General features: G+C 34.7%; 1 protein-coding gene and 1 pseudogene across 4 annotated transcripts; both read left to right on the top strand.

The window, feature by feature from the left end:
- The first annotated feature begins 7570 nt into the window (after positions 1 to 7570).
- Positions 7571 to 12780, top strand: LOC149408954 (uncharacterized). 4 transcript variants are annotated; one of them, XR_016305326.1, is made up of 2 exons: positions 7571 to 7709; positions 8977 to 9106. XR_016305326.1 is itself a non-coding variant. In XM_089650279.1 (2 exons), the coding sequence occupies exons 1-2, from the start codon at positions 7693 to 7695 to the stop codon at positions 12591 to 12593; spliced, it is 324 nt and encodes a 107-aa protein (XP_089506405.1). In that variant the 5' UTR covers positions 7675 to 7692; the 3' UTR covers positions 12594 to 12780. The 4 variants fall into 4 exon arrangements, 1 of the variants encoding a protein (XP_089506405.1); XR_016305327.1 differs by adding an exon at positions 12287 to 12419 and having other exon boundaries at positions 7576 to 11705; XR_016305328.1 differs by lacking the exon at positions 8977 to 9106 and adding an exon at positions 11554 to 11673 and having other exon boundaries at positions 7593 to 7709.
- A 5362-nt stretch (positions 12781 to 18142) lies between these two features.
- Positions 18143 to 24744, top strand: LOC149408953 (RNA-binding protein 47 pseudogene; annotated as a pseudogene).
- Positions 24745 to 25657: the final 913 nt, after the last annotated feature.

The raw sequence follows: 25657 nt of genomic DNA, 5'->3' as shown, positions 1-25657 counted from the left end.
TATTATGGACCTCCTCCGAATTGGATCGGCCGATGTAAGTTCCCGGCGACGTGGAATTTACAGCGTTTTCTGGAGTTGGCATGTAACTTGAGACCTTACGTGTCACATTTTCGTGACTAGATTCCAATTACTCGTTTAAACGATTGAATCCCATGTGATTTAAATTCTAAATGTTTACACGTGCTTTAATATTTTGTGTGCTTAGTTCTTAGAAAAAATATAGGCATAACCAAAGCTAAAGCGGTGAATAAAATGTTTTTTGTAAAATTTTTATATTTGAAATTAAATATATACATTCTATTATTTTAATTCATAAAAGTTTTTATGTGTTAGTTTATAAAAGTTTTGCTAAATACACAAATGTAATATTTAACTATTTTATGATAATTTTATTATATAGGTTTATAATACGGCACTTTGTACCTCTTAGCGTCTGCAAATAACCGGAACTATTGGATCATTTCGAGTTACTAGATCATTTAACACTTACTCAATCATCGACAAATCGAGATTTATATACCATTTTAATCGTCTCGGCGAGACGAGATCAGTGGCATTTTCAACTCAATTTGATTTGACAAGTACGATTATCGTGAGCAATAGATATGATCCTATATGCGATTTTATCCCAGATATTCAACGTCACTTTGTTAATTGTTTCTATCGTGTATTAAACTAACTCCATTGATATCAACAAGCGACGTTGCCGTCGTTATTTGTGTCAAACGCAGGTGTACAAATAATTTTATAAAGTAATGAAATATTTTAACAATTGTATGCCAAAATAGCCTCTAAAGTAATATTATTTAGAGCTCATTATCGTACGACATTGCGTATTAGTCTAAACAATATTCAAAAGGAACTATAAGGCTCAAGAATTGTGTGCAAAATCTAAAGTAATATTATTAAGAGCCCATTATCGAATGATGTTGTGTGCTAGCCAAAGCTGGTTTGTTTGTATTGGTACATCTGAAGCTAGTTTCAGTTTAGTTTACGGGAATACATGAATGACTTGCTACTGGCTAATTTATAATATTAAATATTACCGTTATTCATGTGTAAAACTCGGTTGACTGGTTGGTTTGTTCTTGCTTTTTGTCTCAAGGATTCTACTGTATGGATACTTTAATGGATACTTTCACGGGACGTTGTGTTCAAGTGGATTTTAAAATCTAAAAAAATGGCGTCTACGCTTTTCCAAATTCGGTTAAAAATACACCTAGGCGATTTCATCGATGGTTTTTGGGAGCGTTTCTTGGACAGGTATGTACACGTATGATAATTGGGAACTTTTCAGAATGTTTTAGCGGCAGTGTTATAAATGATTATTAGTATTATGACATAAGACGACTGCATATTACGTGTAGTTTTTTCTGGCTGCTATTTGACATACATTTTAAAACTTTGACATAGTTGTCCACTCATTCGTTGCGGACGTGTTTTAACCGCTCCGGTTTGTTTGATCCTTTCAGAAGGTTTCCCTTGCTAAGAGATCGCTGAAAATTGTTCAGCATCCGTGTTTTATATAGTGCTTACCTTCTTATTTCACGAAATGTGCGTAACTTCTACCGTTTAGCCGGAATTTGCAATTATTATAGCATTTTAAACCGATTAATTTTTAAAAGTGAAGCTAGAACGAAGATTTCTCAATGCAGTCGAAGATTTTATACCTGACTCAAGTGTCAAGTGGTGTTGGGATTTACGGGACCTTTTCAACCGAGGATGTCTGCATGGAGGACAGATAAGCCATATTTTGTTTAAAGTTTTTGTCTTTGTTTTTATTTTCTGTTTTTGTTTATGTATTTTGTTACAGATGACACTCATAAACTTCACTTTGACTTTGGTTCAAGATTTTGCTTATGATAGCCTGCGATAAGCGAGCCCTAAGAGTCTGAGACAGAGGTGTGAAATCGTCGGATCACGACAATAGAAAGAACGTATTGGAGCCAGGAAGGAGTCTGAAAGGGTCGAGAGGATGCACTAGGTGGCATGAAAGGCTGGGAGGTGACTGGAGAGACTAAGGTAAACTAGGATGAGGTGATTTTGCACAGCGGTGCTGCCAAGGTCTGTTATCTATGTGAGGATATTGTGTCGGCGCTCTTTATTGGCAGCAGACACATGTCAGCGCTATATTAGCGGCGGACACATGCCTGAACGGATAACGAGCCTCGTGCTGGCACAGTTGGTGGACGGAGTAGTCTCTCTCCCTGCAGCAGCTGGTACAGTTCCTTCGCTACCTAGGACTCTTGCAGCAGAGTCTCCATCTTCTGTCTTCGTCGAGCGTCACAGCGGTGCTGCCAAGGTTTGTTGTCTATGTGAGGATGTTGTGTCAGCGCTCTTTATTGGCAGCAGATACATGTCAGCGCTATATTGGCGGCAGACACATGCCTGAACGGATGACGAACCTCGTGCTGGCACAGTTGGTCTAAATAACAAATGTAGATCCTAGGAAATAAATTGTACAGCGCCCTTGAGGTGATTTTTCACAAAAACGGCGCTATACAAATTATCCAATTATTATTATTATTATTATTATTATTATTAGTATATTTACTTACAATATGTCACAGAGGAGAGTTGATAAAATCTTTCAGCTTTGCGAAATGGATTTTAAATACGGTAAGCTATTTCATATTTCTAAATAATAACCTAAATTGTAAAATATAGAAATTAACAATTTTAATCTATGCTTATCAAATGAGTACAGAATAATTACCGTATTTTATTATATAGGTCATGATTTTTTTCTTTCTTTTTTGAGAACCCAAGCAGTAAAATTATTACTCTGCCTACCCCTGCGCGGAAACGGCGTGATGGTTAGTTAGTTAGTTAGATAATAATCTGAAATATTACAGAGCTACCTTAGCTTGTAGTAAATTGTTATAGGTAATATCAGAAATGCTGCTAATTAATATTCCCTTGCAAATGCGTAATAAGTCTGTTATTTTGTCATTATATTAGGATAGGTTTCACATTTGTTTGACTTACTTACTACATTGAGCTATTATTATTAGATAAATATATAATATATTATGCTTTATTTTAGAAACCAAAACTGAAGTAATGTTAGAAAGGGGTCCGTCGATGTCCGACGATGATGATTCACTATACAAACCGAACAACGTTACTTCTTCGACTGAATCAGGTATCTACAGAAAACATGTTTAATACTCTTGAAACAATCAATACGTAACATATAATTTGATTATTATATGGTCAGAGGTGCGGCCCAGAAAGCCGAAGGTCCTAGGTGCGAGTCCCAGATGTGACCGTATCTTTTCTGTTTCAGATTTTAGATTGAGTGATGCTAATATTGTCTTCATTTAATTAAATAATTTAATTTAATTATAATTATTTTACAAGCAATAATTATTCGCCTGAAACACTCATCCGAATTGAAAAAAACTCCTGATAAAAGATACATGACGCCAACGGGACTCGAACCCGTGTCCCCTCGATTTCCGGTCGACAGCTCTGACCACTGATCTATGGCGGCTTATCGCTTATCCGCGAAATAATTCAATATATACTAGTGTTTCATTAAAAATTACTGCTTGTTTATAATTTGAGGTTTTACTAATTAAGTTTAAAGAAAGCTAATTAATGTATTGTTCTTTTTTAGATATGAAAATTTCCAACGCCGATGATGAGCAACATCATTTAGAGAAGCAGGAGGCAATCGAAGTGTCATCGACTACAACTCGAAGCACTATTTCTACTAGTAAAGGAGCACGAGTGCATGACCGTAAAAACTCATGTCCTTATTGTACTAAACTGGTAACGAACTTCACACGTCACTTCACGTTCACTTGAGACCATGATTCCTATCACTATTGTATTAGCACCCAACATCCCTTAGAGGCAGAAGTTATTGAATACAATAAAATTTTGGATACTGATCTGCGAGAAAGAAAAAGAAAGCGAGAATTGATTTCAAGGCAAATAAGAAACATAGGTAATTATCTTTATAATCAGAACGTTATCAGTAAACCAGATGGAATAATGATACCGTATCGCCGTCCAAGGAAGACTGTGGATGCTAAAATCATCTTCTATATTACTATGCCCAGACAATTCTGAAATTTGAGAATCTTTGAGAACTCAAATATTTCCTGTATTTCAAAATGATAATATTGCAAAAATAGCAATGTCTGACCCATTAATATGTTTATATGGGTCTTTATTATTAAGTAATCACACGGAACACCATTTGAAGACACATATAACATCGAAGATGAGGGATTTAGCCAAGCTGTATATAGTTATTATAGAACCGAAACCTTCAATTTCAACCTTTGATTTAGCGTTTGACCCTGTGCATTTTGATGTTTTTATTAAAACCGTACAGATAAATAGTGGTTACGATGAAATTACAGGTTCTGTAAAAATTCCTAGCATGCCTCAACGACTTTGTACGGCTATAAAAGATTGTGCTGATATCTTTATTCGTCGAACAATACAGAATTCTACGCTAACCACTTCATCGAAAGAAATTTAAAAAAATAAATTGTCTGATTTTAAAACGGTCTTAAATCATTCTTGGAAGTTAGAAATATCTACCAATGCTGAAAAATCAAGAAAAAAACAAAAAATGTTGAAATCTGATGCTATGCCTTCAACTATCGATCTTAAAAAAATGTGCGACGAAGTTATGAAACTAGAACTGAATATAGCACAACGATTTGAAAATGAAAAATCTTATGCGGTCTATGAGGAACTTTGTAAAACAACAATTGCTCATATTATAATATTTAATAGGAGAAGAGCTGGTGAGGTAGCGAGAGCACCTTTGGAAAATTATATAGCCGGCCAACATGAAAAACAAGATATTCCTAAAGAAATTATGGAAATCATGAGTTCTGAGGAACAAAATGCTATAAATGCTTTAAACTGCTTCCATATTCCAGGAAAAAGAGGAAGAACAGTTCCAATTCTTCTTCGAGATCAAATGAAAAAAAATATAGACACTCTATTTGCATACCGACATTTAGTTGGAATTTCAAATGAAAACAAATACTTATTTCCAAAGGCAGCAGGTGAACCTTATTTCTGTGGTACGCAAATTCTAAGAGACCTAAGAAGTAAGTTTTCCCTCATAAATCCGGATCATATGACTTCAACTGGGCTACGACACCATGTTGCAACCATGAGCCAAGTAGCTGGAAAAAATAATGCATATGTGAATGCATTGTCCCATTTCTTAGGGCATACACCAGGTACAAATAAGGGCAATTATATAATACCCCACCCGGCCCTCGAGAAAGGTAAAGTTGGCTTGAATTTACTACAATTAGCTGAAGAAAAAAAAGGTTCCTTAAGAAAATCTGATAAAACGAACATTACTTGTCAAAACGAAATAGACAATTCTGACCCTCTACCTACTGAACCAAATTTGTTGACTGAAGAAACAGTAAAAGAGAATGTGAATTCTAATATGGATACATCGGATAATTGTTTAGAGGAGGCTGAAAGTAATACATTACCGACTCATTCACTTGCAAAAAGAAAGGGTAACATAATTAGAAGGAGATGGGATGAGAAAGAAAAAGATGCGCTTTATAAAAACTTTGAAAATTACTTTGTCGAAGGAAGAGATCCAGGCGCTGGAAAAATCAACGAAATTAAAAGAGAAAGGGGAATCTTATCAACACGATCGTGGAAACAGATAAATACATTTATAAATAATCATCGTGTGAAGAAATTGCCCTTACCTAAAGAACTGCAGAGAAAAAGAGATTTCTCCTTGCAAGATGCTTAACGAATGCTCGAACGACTCCAGTAACATACGTTATGAGCCAACGTCATGAAACGTAAAGTCATGCGATTCAGTTGGTGCCAAGTAAAGTAGCTATTGACTCGTTACTCGTTGTATCTATGAGTTTTTTTTTCAGTCTGATAAAGATTTGGTATGCATATTATTTTAAATAATTAATTAGTTGAAAATGAATGCAATTTTTTTTTTAATATGATTTATTTCTCTATTTTGTTAAACTCTGATAATGTCAGTTTTGTATAACGTATTGTATATAATTTTAAACTGCAATTATGTAAAAATCATTACTTAAATAGTTTTTAAGTTTGTTTTAGTTCTGTAGAATTTCCTAATGAAAGTTTTTAAGAATGTCTGAAAATAAATAAATGAAAATGTGAATTTTTTCAAATTTGTTTTTTATTTTACCAAACAATGAATTTGTGCAAAATTTTATTAAAACACAAGACTTGTGCAATATTCATGGCAACATATTGTCTACCAGTGTTGACGTATTTTGACAGCTGCTTCAATTGATCTAGCTTTAACAATCATAATACTAGAAAATCAAACTAAAAAAGTGGTTAACTCGTCTAATCAGTAGAGTGCGCGTTGGGACAGTGAATTTTTTATCCCACAAATTATCTCGCTAAGGCGGAATACTCGTCATTATTCTGGTGTTTGTACCACAAAATACAAATCAGTGCAAAAGTGACTCGATCATTATATAAACACAAAAAACCTATCCCAAAGGCGTTTTTAGCGTCACAAAGGCTCTGCCATCTCTCATACAAGAAACAAGCAATGTGTCGTTTTTTTCTTTTGTGTGAAACTTTGAAATCAACTACCTTAATGAATACACTATGCTCCATCTGTAAAAAAAACATTGACACCCCGTCAGACTTCATCTCATGTTGTATCTGCGACGATAACTACCACTTCATTTGTGCCGATTTTTTTTTTTTTTTTTTTACAGTGAATACCTCACAAGAGTCCCAACTGCTCCCGTCTGGAGCCAGTGAGACTATGGCATCCCCAATTGGGGGATGTTGTGAGGCTGAAGGTAAGTGGGGAAGGGAAAGAGGAAGGTGGGGAAGTACCTGGCTATTCAGATCTAGTCACTAAACACGGCTAAAGCCATTTGGAGCAACGTTTCAATTCTGAATGGTGGTCTTACACCAGGGCGATCCTGGTAGTATCTTCCACTCTGGAACGTGCCGCAAATATACTATATATTATTTTAATTAATTAATTGTGAAATAACACAAATTAATCAAATAAAATATCCGATATCGCAGAGACCTCACGGCGAGGAACTAAGATTTTACAGTGGCGCTGCAAACTTTGCACAAAAACACAAAAAAACTCCAAAAAAAATACGTCTGAAAAAAATCTAGAACTGACATCTATCGAGAAACCTAATAAACAACCATCATCAACACCAAAATCTACAATTGCCGCCTCATCATACGCCAGTGTGAACTTACCACCAACAACCACAGATGGCTCTAGTAATCTGACAATCGATCTATTTTTAACTGAATTCGCAAATTTCAAAGACTCAGTTAATGAATCTGTTGGAAAAAAATACGATGCAATCCTGCTCCAAAATAATGAAATATTAAAAACCATTCAAAACATATCTCAACAGCAAGAAGATTTAAAATATCGAATAAATAATTTGGAAAAACTACATGAACAAGTAAACTCAGCCTTAAATTCAAGACTTGGGGACAAACTAAACACGGGAACAATCGGATTGTCTGGCCCCATTTCATTACTCAGCTTGCAATTACTCAATTTAGCTGATTACTTTAAATTGACAAGGTTTAATGACATTTTAAAGACACTCGATAAAACGGAACTAGAATTACGTTATCAAAAGGTCGAAAAATTGTTAGATGACTTTGAAAAAATTCAATCTCAAATCGAAGAACTTTCGGATGACGAGGCAGAACACGTAAGTCAACGTGAATCCTTTGAAAATCAATATTTCTCTGTACTTGCATTAGCAAAAGGTTTATTGAATTCAGTAAATCATGAAAAATGTGAAATTAAATTACCAACTTTGAAACTTATTGAATTTCATGGTGAAATTACTGAGTATGCTAAATTCGCTGAGACTTTTAAAGCATTGGTTCATCAAAATAATATGTTAAACAATTCTCAAAAATTCTTTTATTTACAATCGTGCCTTAAAAAAGACGCAGCTAAATTGATTGCCTCCTTGACCATATCGCACGACAATTACGAATCTGCGTGGCAGATACTGCAGGAACGTTACGCGAATAAAAAAATAATAGTTCATAGGCATGTTGCATCTTTATTTCAGTTAAAAGATATGAAACAAGAATGTCCAGTCGCGTTAAGGCATATTATTGATCAGGCTAATATAAATTTAGAAGCGTTAAAAAATCTAGGATTACATGTTGATTCCTGGGACGCGATTATGATTTATTTAATATCTAATAAATTAGATGGATCAACTCGTAGATTTTGGGAAGAGCAGCCAATAGATGGTGCACTCCCAACTTTGAAAGAATTTATTACATGTCTAACCAAACGTGTTGAGGTACTGGAGTTCACAAATTTGCAAGAAAAAAGGCCTACCTACAAGAATGTTACAACACGTGATGATCGCAAGAAAGATTTGTCTGTCTCATTGATAGCAACCAAACACGGATGCATCCTATGTAAAGAAAATCATCCAGTGTATTATTGTAAAAAATTTCTCAAATTAAATATCCAAGGAAGATTAGAATTTTTAAAAAAGGCCCGAGCCTGTTTCAAATGTTTGAGGGTAGGACATTTTACACAAGATTGCAAAAATAAATTCAAATGTAAAATCTGTGCAAGTGATCAACATAATACTTTGATACATGTTAATGAATTAAATAGTGAAAACACAAATGAAGAGGCACACAGCTCGACATCAGTGGCAAATCATACGGTGTTAAATAAAAATGAAAAGATAATTTTATTATCTACAGCGATCGTGAATATCGTAGGTAGCGACAACCGTTTACACAAAGCGAGGGTATTATTGGATTCAGGCGCCCAATCGAATTTCATAAGAGAGAGTTTTGCAAAAAAATTAAAATTAAAAACAGAAAAAATAAATATGCCGGTGTCTGGAATACAAAATCGCATCACACATATCAATCGAAGAGTTACAATTGACATGTTAGCAGTGAATAGTGATTATAATAAGAAAATTTCTTGTTTAGTATTGCAGGCTATAACAACCGACCTACCCCAAATGACCTTCAGGAAACAAGAGTTGAAGATCCCATCTGGCTTGCAACTAGCGGATAAGGATTTCAATGTCACGTCTCCAATTGACATCCTGTTGGGTGCGGAAGTTTTTTGGGAAATAATGAATAATGATCGAATACGCTTAACGGAGGGCGGGCCAACTATTCAAAGGACTGAACTCGGTTGGATTGTTTCCGGAGCGATCGACATCATCACTAAAACAAGGCCAGTATCAATTAATTGTAATCTAGCCATTAATAAAATAGGTAACCAGATGGAAAGATTCTGGAAACTAGAAGAGGTGGATGCCATGAAACCTCAGAATTTTGAAGAAAAGGCTTGCGAAGTCAACTTTACAGAGTGTCATAGTAGAGACACGGAGGGCAGATTTACGGTAGCCTTACCAACCCGCCCTTGTATAGACCAACTAGGGAGTTCTTTGTCAATGGCTGAAAAAAGGTTTCATACATTGGAAAGAAAATTTTCCACCAATAAAGAATTGAAATGTCAATATAGCATGTTTATGAGAGAATATTTACAATTGGGTCATATGGAAGAGTGCCAAAAATCCGAATGCGATGCGAGATCATATTTTTTACCACATCATGCGGTGATGAAGGAGTCAAGCACCACTACTAAAGTTCGCGTGGTGTTCGATGGATCGGCAAAAACATCTTCTGGTATTTCCCTTAATGATGCTCTGATGGTCGGACCTAACATACAAAAGGATTTAAATATGCAAATTTTACATTTCAGAAAACATCCTGTAGTCATAACTGCGGACATAGAGAAAATGTACCGTCAGATAAACGTGCAGGAAAGCGACCGCAATCTACAGAAAATTGTTTGGCGCTTTTCACAGGATGAGGATTTGAAGCATTACAAGCTAAGGACAGTGACTTATGGATTAGGACCGTCATCTTTCCTGGCGACAAGATGCCTGAAGCAAATAGGTATTGAAAATAGACTTTCATTTCCTATAGCAAGCAATGTCATTGAAAATGACTTTTACATGGACGACCTATTAACGGGAGGAAATGACGTTGAATCGTGCCACCTTCTAAAACAACAGGTAATCAGTTTACTAAAATCTGCAGGGATGAATCTAAGAAAATGGAGATCGAACGTGGCAGAATTATCTTCCGAACCAGGTCAAGATATGCAAGGATTGATATCTAAAGAACCCCAAGAAGAAAAAATACTAGGATTAATCTGGAACAGTGAGTTTGATTACTTTTCATATGTAGTGAAAAAACCAGTATGTACCGTACAAAGCAAACGGCGGATATTGTCAAGTATCGCCTCAACGTTCGATCCTTTAGGACTGCTAGGACCAGTAACGGTTGTAGCAAAACTAATTATGCAGAGATTATGGATATCTAAGACTTCCTGGGACGAAGAAATACCCGAGGGAATATTAAAAGATTGGGAAAATTACATGAAAAATTTATCTCAAATAAACCTGTTGAAAATAAAGAGAAGAATCTTGTGGGGTCAAAACAGCCTACAAATCCATGGTTTTTGCGACGCATCAGAAAAGGCCTACGGAGCCTGTGCGTATCTAGTATCCAGGGACGCCGAGGGTAAGATGCACTCTCAGTTAATATCTTCCAGGTCCAGGATAGCGCCATTAAAAAACATATCCCTGCCAAAATTGGAACTTTGTGGTGCGGTGCTGTTAACGAAATTATTAAAAAACATCAAAGAAGCGCTCAACATGGTTGAGGTGGATACATACTACTGGTGTGACTCTACCATCGCACTATGCTGGATAAGAGGACAGCCAGCTAGATGGAATACCTTTGTGGCCAACAGGGTTGCCGAGATACAAGAGGCCGGCGATCCCGCCCATTGGCGACATGTTTCATCGCAGGAAAACGCCGCTGATATTTTATCAAGAGGAGTTACAGCAAACAAACTATTACAAGCAGATATTTGGTGGAAGGGTCCGGATTGGCTAATAAGAGAGGCCGATCACTGGCCGAAGCCAGAAAATTCCTGTATAAATCCTCCAGAGATAAAAACCAAGGCGGTATGCGTGTCTACTAATGTCACGGAGTGGGACATCTTTTCAAAATTTTCCTCTCTCAACAAGCTAAAGAGAGTAACTGCATATATATTGCGTTTCTTTAATAATTGTAACACAAAAAACTGTAAATTAACCGGGAGGTTAAGCGTGCCGGAGCTGGACAATACATTGCATCGTCTAATAGCAATAATTCAACGCTACCATTTTAAGGATGAGTTCAGGGCTTTGAGTAATAAATGTTCACTGGATAAACGTAGCGTTATTTTGTCGCTTAATCCATTTATAAATAATGGATTAATTTGTGTCGGGGGCAGGCTAACAAAGGCGAAACATTTATCATACCAGCAACGACACCCAATAATTTTACCAAAAAATAATAAGTTAACAGAATTAATTATTCGACATCTTCATTATGTACATTTACATGCAGGGACACAAACTTTGTTATCTCTAGTGAGATTACAGTTCTGGCCGATTGCCGGAAAAACCACTGTTAAGCAAATATTACATAAATGTATAGTATGTTTCAGAAAAAATCCAGTAACCAGTCAAGTTATCATGGGTGACTTGCCGGAAAACAGAATAACACCTAGCAGGCCGTTCGAGGTTACCGGGATTGATTACGCAGGTCCTATCATGATGAAAAGCGGTATCACCAGGAAGGCTCCATTGGTGAAATCTTATTTATGCATTTTTGTTTGTTTCTCAACGAAAGCTGTGCATTTGGAACTGGTAACAGACCTCACCACTGACAACTTTTTAAATTGTTTAAAACGTTTCATTGCGCGGAGGGGCAAACCCTTTAAAATATATTCAGATAATGCGACCAATTTTAAGGGAGCATATAATCAACTGAGAGAATTGTATGATAAGTTAAAGAAATCTGATGACAAGATTCAAAAATATTTAGCTGATTTGTCAATACTGTGGGGATTTATTCCACCACGGTCACCGAATTTCGCTGGACTCTGGGAAGCAGCAGTGAAATCCGCCAAATATCATTTAAAAAGAATAACCGATAATTCAAGTTTAACCTTTGAACAATTATATACTTTATTGTGTCAGGTAGAATGCTGTTTAAATTCACGTCCGCTCACTCCTCTGTCCAACGATCCGACTGACCTGAATCCAAATCATTTCCTGATTGGCGGAGGGATAGCTTCTATCTCTGAGAAGGATGTTCGGGAGATACAATATAATCGATTGAATCAATATCAAAAATTAAATGCACTGATTCAAACATTTTGGTGCAGGTGGAAACTGGAATATCTTGCAGAATTACAAAGACGTACCAAATGGAAGGAAGACAAGGGCCTCAGGACTGTTGAAAGGGACGACATGGTCATACTAAAGGAGGACAACCTGCCGCCTAATATGTGGAAACTAGCCAGGATCCTAGCTACTCACCCTGGAGCTGACGGGAAAGTGCGGGTGGTTACCCTCAAAACCGCACAAGGAACATTTAAGAGACCTATCAGCAAAATATGTTTATTACCCATGGAAAGGGATTCAAGCATTGCTACAGGGACGCCCGATGTACCCCCCGGACTGAATAAATAAGCTCCTGCAGTCATAAACAAGAGAAAAATCAACAACCTACCTGAAGGATGACCTTGGACCATCAAATTTTTGCTAGCAGTCATAAAAAGGAGAAGAATTAGCAACCTACCTGAAGGATGACCTTGGACCATCAAAATTTTGCTAGCAGTCATAAGACGGAGAAGAATTAGCAACCTACCTGAAGGATGACCTAGGAACATCGAATTAACTTGTTCATAATATTATGATTCTCTTATTTTAGAACTTTTTGTTCATATTCATCTCATGATTGTTTTTCAAATTAATTTGTCCATATTTATATTATGTTTATTTTTCAAATTATTTTTGTTTATATTATGGTATTTTTAAAAAATTATTTTTTGTTTATGTGTAAAAAAAATAAATTCTTCCGTCCCCTGGCAGCATGTTCAGACTTTAGCCAAGAATCAAACCAACATGCCACATGTATCTGTATTGAGTAATTGAAATATCCGACAGATGTCTCCCCTAAATAATTGGGCAATAATTGTGATTATATATACACCAATACATTCAAATGAATTAGTTTATAAATAGGTTTGCAAGCCCATTCTCTTCCTCTTCTCTCTCTAAATAACGGATCAATAACAACCATGAAATAATTAAGGAATTCGAGGGTCGTCATTTTTTGTTACCAGTGATGTGTGTTTTAAAGAATAAAACTTATCAACTATATTTCTTGGTATCATTAATTTAACGAGGCCATTACTGTAACAACACCCATATACGTCTCAGAACTCCTCACGTCTAAAGGCAAACGGCTTTGGTATCTAGCTCGCCAACGTGCGACTGAATGTAAATATAGGTACGTCTGGACGAAAGCAGGTCTAATCTACATGAAAAAAGATGACTCTTCTCGACCTATATTAATAGACTCAGAACAAGCTATACCGAAGCTCTGACTACCTGCTCTTTATTCTAATTATCGTGATAAAACTACTCACTACCGCTTTATATCGCCATTTCATACTCTATAACATAACAGCACTATATTATATGAACACCTAGGTTTTTGCATAACTCCAATTTGTACTGGAATAATTTTAATCCTAATTTTAATTTTAACTTTAATTTTAATCTTTATTCTCTCTAGAATGGTAACTACACTTATTATAAGATTATTATTTGATTTATTAGTAATATTACTAATAATTCGGCAAAAGAGAACTCTAATCAACATATTTTATATAACCCAGATATTACTTATTGTTCATACTTATACTACTTTTTACTGTCTTTTGAAAGAGAAAATGCCACACACTAACTACATACGTTATTTATTTCCTGGATTTTATTTCAGATATTATTTCTTACTCAGATATATTTTATTTTTCCTAACTACATCATTTTGTTTACAGTTTTGTCGCTACATATTTCGTACTACAAGTATTTATATGATAATAAAATACTGTTTTAAAACTTTACCCAGAAAACAATAATTAATTTTTGAATTCTAATGGTAATAAACGATCTTCAACATAAAATCGATAGTATCTTAGTGCCAAATACTGAAATAATTCTTGAAAACATTAACGAAATTGTGCAATTTAATTGGGAATCCAATAGGATTAATATTGTTCATCAAAATATTCGAACGATGGGAAACTTGGATGATTTTCTTATATTTTTGGAAGAATTAAAAGCTGTGGTAAAGTTCCATGTACTAATTCTCACTGAATGCAGGTTAAATGATTCATACATAGCCAAACAAATTTCAGGCTATAACGAATACCATACAACATCGCATATTAACCAAAATAGCGGAGTAGTAGTATATATCGACAACACATTAAATTCCTTAGTACAAGAAATAAACATAAATCAGTGTAATTGTTTAAAAATCAACCCAAAAAACATAAAATTAATCACAAACAGATTATCGATTATGAGGCTTTATTAAATGATCTTAATAATAAAAATTGGGAATATGTTTATAAAGAGACTGAAGTTAACAATGCTCTAAACTATTTTATTAATGAAATCAATACATTCATAACAAAACACACAATAACTAAACGCATACCATATAGTAAAATACATCTCACACCATGGATTACCAACGGCATTGTTAAATCTATACACAAAATAAATCACCTTCATAAAATAGCTAAACGAGACCCATTGAACGATACTAAACAGCAAAACTATTACCGATACTATATTATAATAAAACAAATAAAAAACTTTATTCCACTTGATTTTATTTTGACCGTAACCGGTTTCAGCTCGTCAAAGCCATCTTCAGACTGGTACTGGTACCGATACCGTAATATTTGCAAAACCGTTATTCGCAAATGCAAAGAGCGTTATTATAAATTCTTACTTGATAAGGATAATTCCAGCAAAAACATGTGGAATGTTGTCAGAGACATAACTAAAAGTAAAAGAAATACCAATGCATCTGTAACTGAATTAAATACCGGAAATTTGATTATAACTGACAATCAATCAATTGCATGTCATACTAATCAATATTTTGCATCCGTTGGATCAAATCTAGCAAAAAAAAATTATTAGAAACCCAGAAAACGGAAGACTCTTTAGCATCGACAATTGAAACAAAGGAACAATCTTTTTCATTTAATATTAAACCAACTACTGTAGAAGAGGTCTTAAAAATAATCAACAGCCTTAATACTACACATGCAAAGGGTCCAGATAGTCTAAATACACAAATACTAAAAAAAAAAAAAAATCAGATTTCTGCTCCGCTATCATATATTTACAACTTAAGTTTTGCATCAGGAATATTTCCTGATCACTTCAAAAAATCAATAATTGTCCCAATTCACAAAAGTGGACCTAAATCTCTTGTAGAAAACTATAGGCCAATATCACTATTAAGCGCGATATCCAAAGTCATTGAAAAGCTTTTCAAAACTAGGTAAAACGAATATGTGGAGAAACATAACATTCTAAGTCCTAACCAATACGGCTTTCGGTCGGGTAAGGGAACGGATGATGCCATCGCATGTCTCACTGAAACTTCTACAGGGAATATGAACCGTGGCAAGAAAACTATTGCCCTTTTCCTGGACCTGGCCAAGGCATTTGACACAATATCTCATAAAATTCTTTTACAGAGACTTAGAAATATAGGAATAAAGGGAAAAGCTTTTCAATGGATAGAAAGTTATATATCTAATAGATTTCAACAAACCAGAATTAACAAGGCTATTAGCACTTCACTAAAATACACTTTTGGGGTACCACAAGGAAGTACACTTGGGCCCCTTCTCTTTATTATATACATAAACGAACTTTGTAACCAACACATTGGTGGTAAAATTATCACGTTCGCTGACGATACAGTTATTTTGTTTGAAGGAGATGATTGGAAAGAAACACACCACCTTGCGAACTTAGGTATAAACAGAGTAAAACAGTGGCTGGACAGTAATTTGCTTACACTAAACATACAAAAAACAAAATATCTCACATTTAGCGCTACCCTTGCAGGTCAACCCAAAACACCTCATCACCTCACAATACATAATATTAAGTGTAGCCTTGGAAATAATAACCATACTTGTAAATCCGAAACCCTTAAATGTGTTAAATCTATTAAATATTTAGGTATAATAGTGGATAACCATCTTAAATGGAAACAACAAATTGAAAACACAGCTAATAAAGTGCGCAAACTTATTTATATATTTATAGCATTGCGGGAAATTATAAAAACTCAAGACATTAAAAAAATATACTACGGGCTCTGCAACTCCGTCATAACCTACGGTTGCATTGGATGGGGTGGAACAGGATTAACAATATTATACCCGCTACTGATGGCACAGAAATCCATTCTACGCGTCATTATGAAGAAACCCTTCAGATACTCGAGCGACGCTCTCTTCAAGGAGTTTAATGTGCTTGATGTTCGACAGTGTCACATAAAAAATAACAATCTGCGTCCACAAAAATAAAAACAAAACGATAACAGTCGATCATAATCATCAAACCAGAAGTAAGAGCAGAAACGACCTTTCTATTCCAACTAGCAATACTGCGGCTTATCAAAAAGTTTTCTCATACCTGGGACCAAAAATATACAACAAAATCCCCTCTCAATTTAAACTGTGTGAATTATCAGCCTTCGGTACTAAAATAACAAAATGGTTATTAGACTTAGGTAGGACAGATTCAGAAAAATTATTAAAAAACGTAGTCTGAGTTGATTTCTTCGATTTTGTATTTTGTATTTACCTAAAAAATATTTTTTTTATTTTTCTTTCTTACATTGATATATTATATTTTAATTTTATATTGTACATGTACCTTTCTGGATTTTATTGTTTATTACTGCTAAATTGTATTTTCCTAAAAAAATATTTTCTTTCTATTTTTCTTTCTTACATTTATATGTTATATTTTAATTTTATTTTATATTTTACATGTACCTACCTGGAATTATGTACACGCAACCTGCCAATTTGACTGTCCAAAAACGGGAAACTTCCTAGTTGGACAGTCAAAGCTTCCTTTTATATTTGTATATCTTGTATGTAATAAATGTAATAATAATAAATAAATAAAAATAAAATAAATAAATAAATATGTGGCTATGGAAGATTATACTACAGCTACTGCCGGCTACATTCCAGAGTGGAAGACGTGACTGGTAACCCCATGGGGAAAGGCGAACATTCAGGAAAGTATCTTCTAATCTATTTACAATTTGGTACTGCCACCCCGGGAACCATTTATTGGATAACTACACCTCTGCCATAGGTCACCCCAAGTGGTTTGGTGACTTAGCGTGGGTTCATGGGGTGAGGTTTGCTCGGGTCTTGGCGGTGGATGTGTCCTCCAGCTACGTGGAAGGCCGGAGAGACAGGTTGAGGGAAACCTTGTGACCTTTCCGGCAGAACTCTTTTGGAACATCGTCTTGCACCGCAGTGGGAGGGATGGATTCATACGTCCGTCACTCCTGGACCCACAGACCTCGGTTTCCTACCCACCCCTCAAACCTTATCCTTCCCAAAACTTCCTCTCCTTCCCTTCCTTTAAAAGACCCTCCACACAGCATCTTCAAAGATGACATAGGTCTGAGGGAAAATATTTTCCTCGGGGCTTCCTGTGTGGAGCTATTGTTAAACAAACAAAAAAAAATGGCTCAGTAACATAACTAGTTCTGAATATTTCAAATAATTGAGGTTAATGAGGGCGTACTGTATAGGGCCCGCAAATACTTTAATAGTACACAACTGCTAACCCTGTACAAATCACAAGTGCGCCCCACGGTTGGATTTGGCAGCCCGAAAATACCTGAAAAAACCCTTATTTTAATTATTTTTTAACTGATTCTCAATATACGGGCCCATGTAAAGTGGGATTATTTTCACAATGTCTACATTTCTGTCGGTAGAGTGTCCGACTCCTGATTGTACGATACAAAATTTCAGCCCTTTGACTTTTAATTAATCGCTCAGATGGCTCAGTCTGTTTTCGGAGTTCCGCGCGTTCGTAGCGGCGCTGCAAGCAACTATTTTTTAAAACTTTTCGCGCTGCTAACATTGAATTTTACGACCATGTATCCCCAAGAAACAGAAGACAGCGTATTGCAAAACATAGTGAAAATAGTTTATTATTCCGGGTACAAATTAATACAAAGGAATAGACAGAGACATTATGGACCTCCTCCAAATTGGATCGGCCCGCCTCCGACGGGCTGCGAAGTCTTCATGGGAAAACTTCCCAGAGACCTTTATGAAGACGAACTTATTCCGGTTTTCGAGGAAGTTGGAACGATCTACGAGCTGCGACGGATGATGGATTTTTCTGGATTTAACAGGGGATTTGGATTCGTGCGTTACACCAACGAACAGGACGCCTGGAAAGCGGTAGAAATGTTGAACAATTGCAGAATTCGACCTAGTAATGCTATCGTGGTAGCAAAATCTTTCGATAATAACCGCCTCTTCGTTAGTGGGCTGCCATTAGACGCAAGTAAAGAAGAAATCTTGAAAGAATTTAGTAAGCTTGTGTCTGGTCTAGTTGATGTGATGATGTATCCTCTCATGCATAACCCTTTACATAACCGAGGGTACGTCTTTCTGCATTTTGATAGTCATCGTTCAGCAGCTTTGGCCCGAAGGGCTCTCATACCTGGTCCTCTGACATCCTTTGGAGACAAGCTGGTGGTAGACTGGGCCGAACCGGAACCCATCGTCGGAAATAATATCATGAAGCAGGTAAGAACCAATAGGTTATATTGTATTTTTTACATTTTTGTTGTTTTCCAATCTAAATTTTCTAGTTGTACAATCGTAAAATCCTAACTTAATATCATTTTCGTGTATGTTCGATGTAGATCTTTGGTACTTTTATTGGTAAATTTTCCGAACAATATTATAAATACGACCAAATTATCTAAATAACACTTCGTTTCAACGTAATTAGTACAATTTTGGCTTTATGTTTGAGATAGAAAATTGGTTATTATTTTTCGTAGGTAGTACGAATATTTTATAGTAAGTACCTTTGTTTTCTAATATGCACCGCCGTTTTTTTTGTTGAGTTTGTGATTGCACCTTCAGGTGAAAATCCCAAAACTGCATTGTGTCATGATCATCATTTTGATTATTATTGTGCAATACTTTTCAATTGTTCTCACTGCGTTTATATTTTAGTTCAAGTATTTATTTTTTTAATATTTTTATTTATTTTGTAAAATACTGTTTTATTATTCAAATTTACATAGTAAGAACATATTTCAATAAAAATTAACATGTTTACCTTTACAAGAGTCTAAAATTCGTGTGTAAAGGGAAAAAAAACTTTTCATACATATTTATTTATTTATTATTATAACACCCCCTAATGGGCTTTTACACACTACAAAGTTTAATAGTAGAGTATCACAGTTATTATAGATTCTACAAAATTAAAACAATAAAGGAAACATAATACAACGAAAAAAGAAAAAATATTAAATGTTACAACAAAAGCATATAATAAAATAAGATACATTAGTAAAAATGATAAGAAGTCTCACATAAATAGATATTCAAAATAAAAATTTATATATTGCGGAAATTATAGATGTCTATTTGTGTATCGATCTATAAAAGAATTGAAATAAACAATATTTATATTGATTATTTTTAAGATGAAATATATCTCCAAGATCAGAGTATTTATTTCCGAGACTGTGAAGTCTTGGAATTGGGGAATTGAAGTCTTGAATTTGGGGAAAAAACACAGTGACTATTCAACACACTTTTAAAAAGTGATATAAAGTCATTAAAAACGATGAAATTTTTTCTTCACGGGTGTTGTTACTCTTGTGCAATCATAAAAAGGCGAACAGACCATAATGTTACATTGATATACTCAAATTTCCGGTCGGTGGCGTCGTTAGTGTATATTTTGTGGTTATAAAAAATTATTGACAAAAATTATAGAAAATTTTGTTTTTTAATTCCTCTTTTGGCCACCTGCAAAGTTAAGTATGTCATTCTGTGCCGTTGATAGAACTGTTGTCACCTCTCCCTCTTAAATGAATCTAATAAATAATAACAATAGAACTAGAGTACAATAGTCAGCCACACGGAGTGAATCTTGAATAAAAATGATTGATTTTGTTTCATTTCTTTGTCATTTAGGTAAAGATTTTGTTCGTCCGAAACGTATCCGCCAGAGCAACGGAAAACGACATATTGATAACTTTTAGCAGATACATCGATCCATTCACTATCGAACGAATTAAAAAGGTTGAAGATTTTGCCTTTGTTCATTTTATCACCAGACAAGATGCTGAAAAAGCATTGCGATTGTTGAAATGCTGCACTTTGGACGGGTTCAAGTTAGAACTGAAATGGGCTAGACCTGTCGACAAGATATATACTAAGAATATACGCAGAGAAAGCAAAAATGGTTGTTTTTCGGTAGAGTTAAAAAATCCTCACCAGATATATGAAAAACAGGATTTGAAGCCTGTGAATTTGAGTATCAATAATTTAGGCATAATTGGTCAAATGCCAGAAAAAAGTAATAATGTTTATGCAAAATCTGCCCCCGATGTACTTGATGACTACTGCAAAAGGTTAGTTTTTTTCTATTTTATTATTTAAACATATATTTTTGTATTACAAAATATAATAATTATACATGTGTCCTGGGGTAAAGTGCACAAATCTTGGGAGGTAATTCTACATTGATGGTAGAAGTAAAAAATATATATAACTTTTATTCAATAATACTTTACTCCCAGACACCCTGAATACGAGCTGAAGTTCTCTGCTTTGTCCCGGGACTAACACAATAGTTTTTCGAAATCAGACCTTTTTCCATAGGAGAATATTTATTTTCCCATAAAAAACAATTCAACTTTTTTTAAATATTTTTTATTTACCTAAAAACTACCTTCAGATGTTGGAATTTCGAAAAAAGTAATGTCGACAAGATCTTCGTGTGATATTGACCTAGAAAGGTTTTTGATACTCTTAACAATCGGCGTCACAACACCCCGACGGGAACAACCCCTTATTTACACCGGTAAGAATACCCAGCAAGAAAAAACCCAACAAACAGAATACAGCGTATTGCAAAACATAGTGAAAATAGTTAATAAATCCGGGTACGAATTAATACAAAGAAATGGACAGAGATATTATGGACCTCCTCCGAATTGGATCGGCCGATGTAAGTTCCCGGCGACGTGGAATTTACAGCGTTTTCTGGAGTTGGCATGTAACTTGAGACCTTACGTGTCACATTTTCGTGACTAGATTCCAATTACTCGTTTATACGATTGAATCCCATGTGATTTAAATTCTAAACGTTTACACGTGCTTTAATATTTTGTGTGCTTAGTTCTTAGAAAAAATATAGGCATAACCAAAGCTAAAGCGGTGAATAAAATGTTTTTTGTAAAATTTTTATATTTGAAATTAAATATATACATTCTATTATTTTAATTCATAAAAGTTTTTATGTGTTAGTTTATAAAAGTTTTGCTAAATACACAAATGTAATATTTAACTATTTTATGATAATTTTATTATAAAGGTTTATAATACGGCACTTTGTACCTCTTAGCGTCTGCAAATAACCGGAACTATTGGATCATTTCGAGTTACTAGATCATTTAACACTTACTCAATCATCGACAAATCGAGATTTATATACCATTTTAATCGTCTCGGCGAGACGAGATCAGTGGCATTTTCAACTCAATTTGATTTGACAAGTACGATTATCGTGAGCAATAGATATGATCCTATATGCGATTTTATCCCAGATATTCAACGTCACTTTGTTAATTGTTTCTATCGTGTATTAAACTAACTCCATTGATATCAACAAGCGACGTTGCCGTCGTTATTTGTGTCAAACGCAGGTGTACAAATAATTTTATAAAGTAATGAAATATTTTAACAATTGTATGCCAAAATAGCCTCTAAAGTAATATTATTTAGAGCTCATTATCGTACGACATTGCGTATTAGTCTAAACAATATTCGAAAGGAACTATAAGGCTCAAGAATTGTGTGCAAAATCTAAAGTAATATTATTAAGAGCCCATTATCGAATGATGTTGTGTGCTAGCCAAAGCTGGTTTGTTTGTATTGGTACATCTGAAGCTAGCTTCAGTTTAGTTTACGGGAATACATGAATGACTTGCTACTGGCTAATTTATAATATTAAATATTACCGTTATTCATGTGTAAAACTCGGTTGACTGGTTGGTTTGTTCTTGCTTTTTGTCAGATAGTATATTTACTTACAATATGTCACAGAGGAGAGTTGATAAAATCTTTCAGCTTTGCGAAATGGATTTTAAATACGGTAAGCTATTACATATTTCTAAATAATAACCTAAATTGTAAAATATAGAAATTAACAATTTTAATCTATGCTTATCAAATGAGTACAGAATAATTACCGTATTTTATTATATAGGTCATGATTTTTTTCTTTCTTTTTTGAGAACCCAAGCAGTAAAATTATTACTCTGCCTACTTCTGCGCGGAAACGGCGTGATGGTTAGCTAGTTAGTTAGTTAGTTAGATAATAATCTGAAATATTACAGAGCTACCTTAGCTTGTAGTAAATTGTTATAGGTAATATCAGAAATGCTGCTAATTAATATTCCCTTGCAAATGCGTAATAAGTCTGTTATTTTGTCATTATATTAGGATAGGTTTCACATTTGTTTGACTTACTTACTACATTGAGCTATTATTATTAGATAAATATATAATATATTATGCTTTATTTTAGAAACCAAAACTGAAGTAATGTTAGAAAGGGGTCCGTCGATGTCCGACGATGATGATTCACTATACAAACCGAACAACGTTACTTCTTCGACTGAATCAGGTATCTACAGAAAACATGTTTAATACTCTTGAAACAATCAATACGTAACATATAATTTGATTATTATATGGTCAGAGGTGCGGCCCAGAAAGCCGAAGGTCCTAGGTGCGATTCCCAGATGTGACCGTATCTTTTCTGTTTCAGATTTTAGATTGAGTGATGCTAATATTGTCTTCATTTAATTAAATAATTTAATTTAATTATAATTATTTTACAAGCAATAATTATTCGCCTGAAACACTCATCCGAATTGAAAAAAACTCCTGATAAAAGATACATGACGCCAACGGGACTCGAACCCGTGTCCCCTCGATTTCCGGTCGACAGCTCTGACCACTGATCTATGGCGGCTTATCGCTTATCCGCGAAATAATTCAATATATACTAGTGTTTCATTAAAAATTACTGCTTGTTTATAATTTGAGGTTTTACTAATTAAGTTTAAAGAAAGCTAATTAATGTATTGTTCTTTTTTAGATATGAAAATTTCCAACGCCGATGATGAGCAACATCATTTAGAGAAGCAGGAGGCAATCGAAGTGTCATCGACTACAACTCGAAGCACTATTTCTACTAGTAAAGGAGCACGAGTGCATGACCGTAAAAACTCATGTCCTTATTGTACTAAACTGGTAACGAACTTCACACGTCACTTCACGTTCACTTGAGACCATGATTCCTATCACTATTGTATTAGCACCCAACATCCCTTAGAGGCAGAAGTTATTGAACACAATAAAATTTTGGATACTGATCTGCGAGAAAGAAAAAGAAAGCGAGAATTGATTTCAAGGCAAATAAGAAACATAGGTAATTATCTTTATAATCAGAACGTTATCAGTAAACCAGATGGAATAATGATACCGTATCGCCGTCCAAGGAAGACTGTGGATGCTAAAATCATCTTCTATATTACTATGCCCAGACAATTCTGAAATTTGAGAATCTTTGAGAACTCAAATATTTCCTGTATTTCAAAATGATAATATTGCAAAAATAGCAATGTCTGACCCATTAATATGTTTATATGGGTCTTTATTATTAAGTAATCACACGGAACACCATTTGAAGACACATATAACATCGAAGATGAGGGATTTAGCCAAGCTGTATATAGTTATTATAGAACCGAAACCTTCAATTTCAACCTTTGATTTAGCGTTTGACCCTGTGCATTTTGATGTTTTTATTAAAACCGTACAGATAAATAGTGGTTACGATGAAATTACAGGTTCTGTAAAAATTCCTAGCATGCCTCAACGACTTTGTACGGCTATAAAAGATTGTGCTGATATCTTTATTCGTCGAACAATACAGAATTCTACGCTAACCACTTCATCGAAAGAAATTTAAAAAAATAAATTGTCTGATTTTAAAACGGTCTTAAATCATTCTTGGAAGTTAGAAATATCTACCAATGCTGAAAAATCAAGAAAAAAACAAAAAATGTTGAAATCTGATGCTATGCCTTCAACTATCGATCTTAAAAAAATGTGCGACGAAGTTATGAAACTAGAACTGAATATAGCACAACGATTTGAAAATGAAAAATCTTATGCGGTCTATGAGGAACTTTGTAAAACAACAATTGCTCATATTATAATATTTAATAGGAGAAGAGCTGGTGAGGTAGCGAGAGCACCTTTGGAAAATTATATAGCCGGCCAACATGAAAAACAAGATATTCCTAAAGAAATTATGGAAATCATGAGTTCTGAGGAGCAAAATGCTATAAATGCTTTAAACTGCTTCCATATTCCAGGAAAAAGAGGAAGAACAGTTCCAATTCTTCTTCGAGATCAAATGAAAAAAAATATAGACACTCTATTTGCATACCGACATTTAGTTGGAATTTCAAATGAAAACAAATACTTATTTCCAAAGGCAGCAGGTGAACCTTATTTCTGTGGTACGCAAATTCTAAGAGACCTAAGAAGTAAGTTTTCCCTCATAAATCCGGATCATATGACTTCAACTGGGCTACGACACCATGTTGCAACCATGAGCCAAGTAGCTGGAAAAAATAATGCATATGTGAATGCATTGTCCCATTTCTTAGGGCATACACCAGGTACAAATAAGGGCAATTATATAATACCCCACCCGGCCCTCGAGAAAGGTAAAGTTGGCTTGAATTTACTACAATTAGCTGAAGAAAAAAAAGGTTCCTTAAGAAAATCTGATAAAACGAACATTACTTGTCAAAACGAAATAGACAATTCTGACCCTCTACCTACTGAACCACATTTGTTGACTGAAGAAACAGTAAAAGAGAATGTGAATTCTAATATGGATACATCGGATAATTGTTTAGAGGAGGCTGAAAGTAATACATTACCGACTCATTCACTTGCAAAAAGAAAGGGTAACATAATTAGAAGGAGATGGGATGAGAAAGAAAAAGATGCGCTTTATAAAAACTTTGAAAATTACTTTGTCGAAGGAAGAGATCCAGGCGCTGGAAAAATCAACGAAATTAAAAGAGAAAGGGGAATCTTATCAACACGATCGTGGAAACAGATAAATACATTTATAAATAATCATCGTGTGAAGAAATTGCCCTTACCTAAAGAACTGCAGAGAAAAAGAGATTTCTCCTTGCAAGATGCTTAACGAATGCTCGAACGACTCCAGTAACATACGTTATGAGCCAACGTCATGAAACGTAAAGTCATGCGATTCAGTTGGTGCCAAGTAAAGTAGCTATTGACTCGTTACTC

Source organism: Hesperophylax consimilis, unplaced genomic scaffold (assembly GCF_061612785.1).
Source record: "Hesperophylax consimilis isolate HC1 unplaced genomic scaffold, BYU_Hcon_1.0 scaffold_40, whole genome shotgun sequence".
NCBI lineage: Eukaryota > Metazoa > Arthropoda > Insecta > Trichoptera > Limnephilidae > Hesperophylax > Hesperophylax consimilis.
The sequence above is the reverse complement of the archived record's forward strand: the minus strand, read 5'-3'. Positions and strand labels throughout refer to the sequence as shown.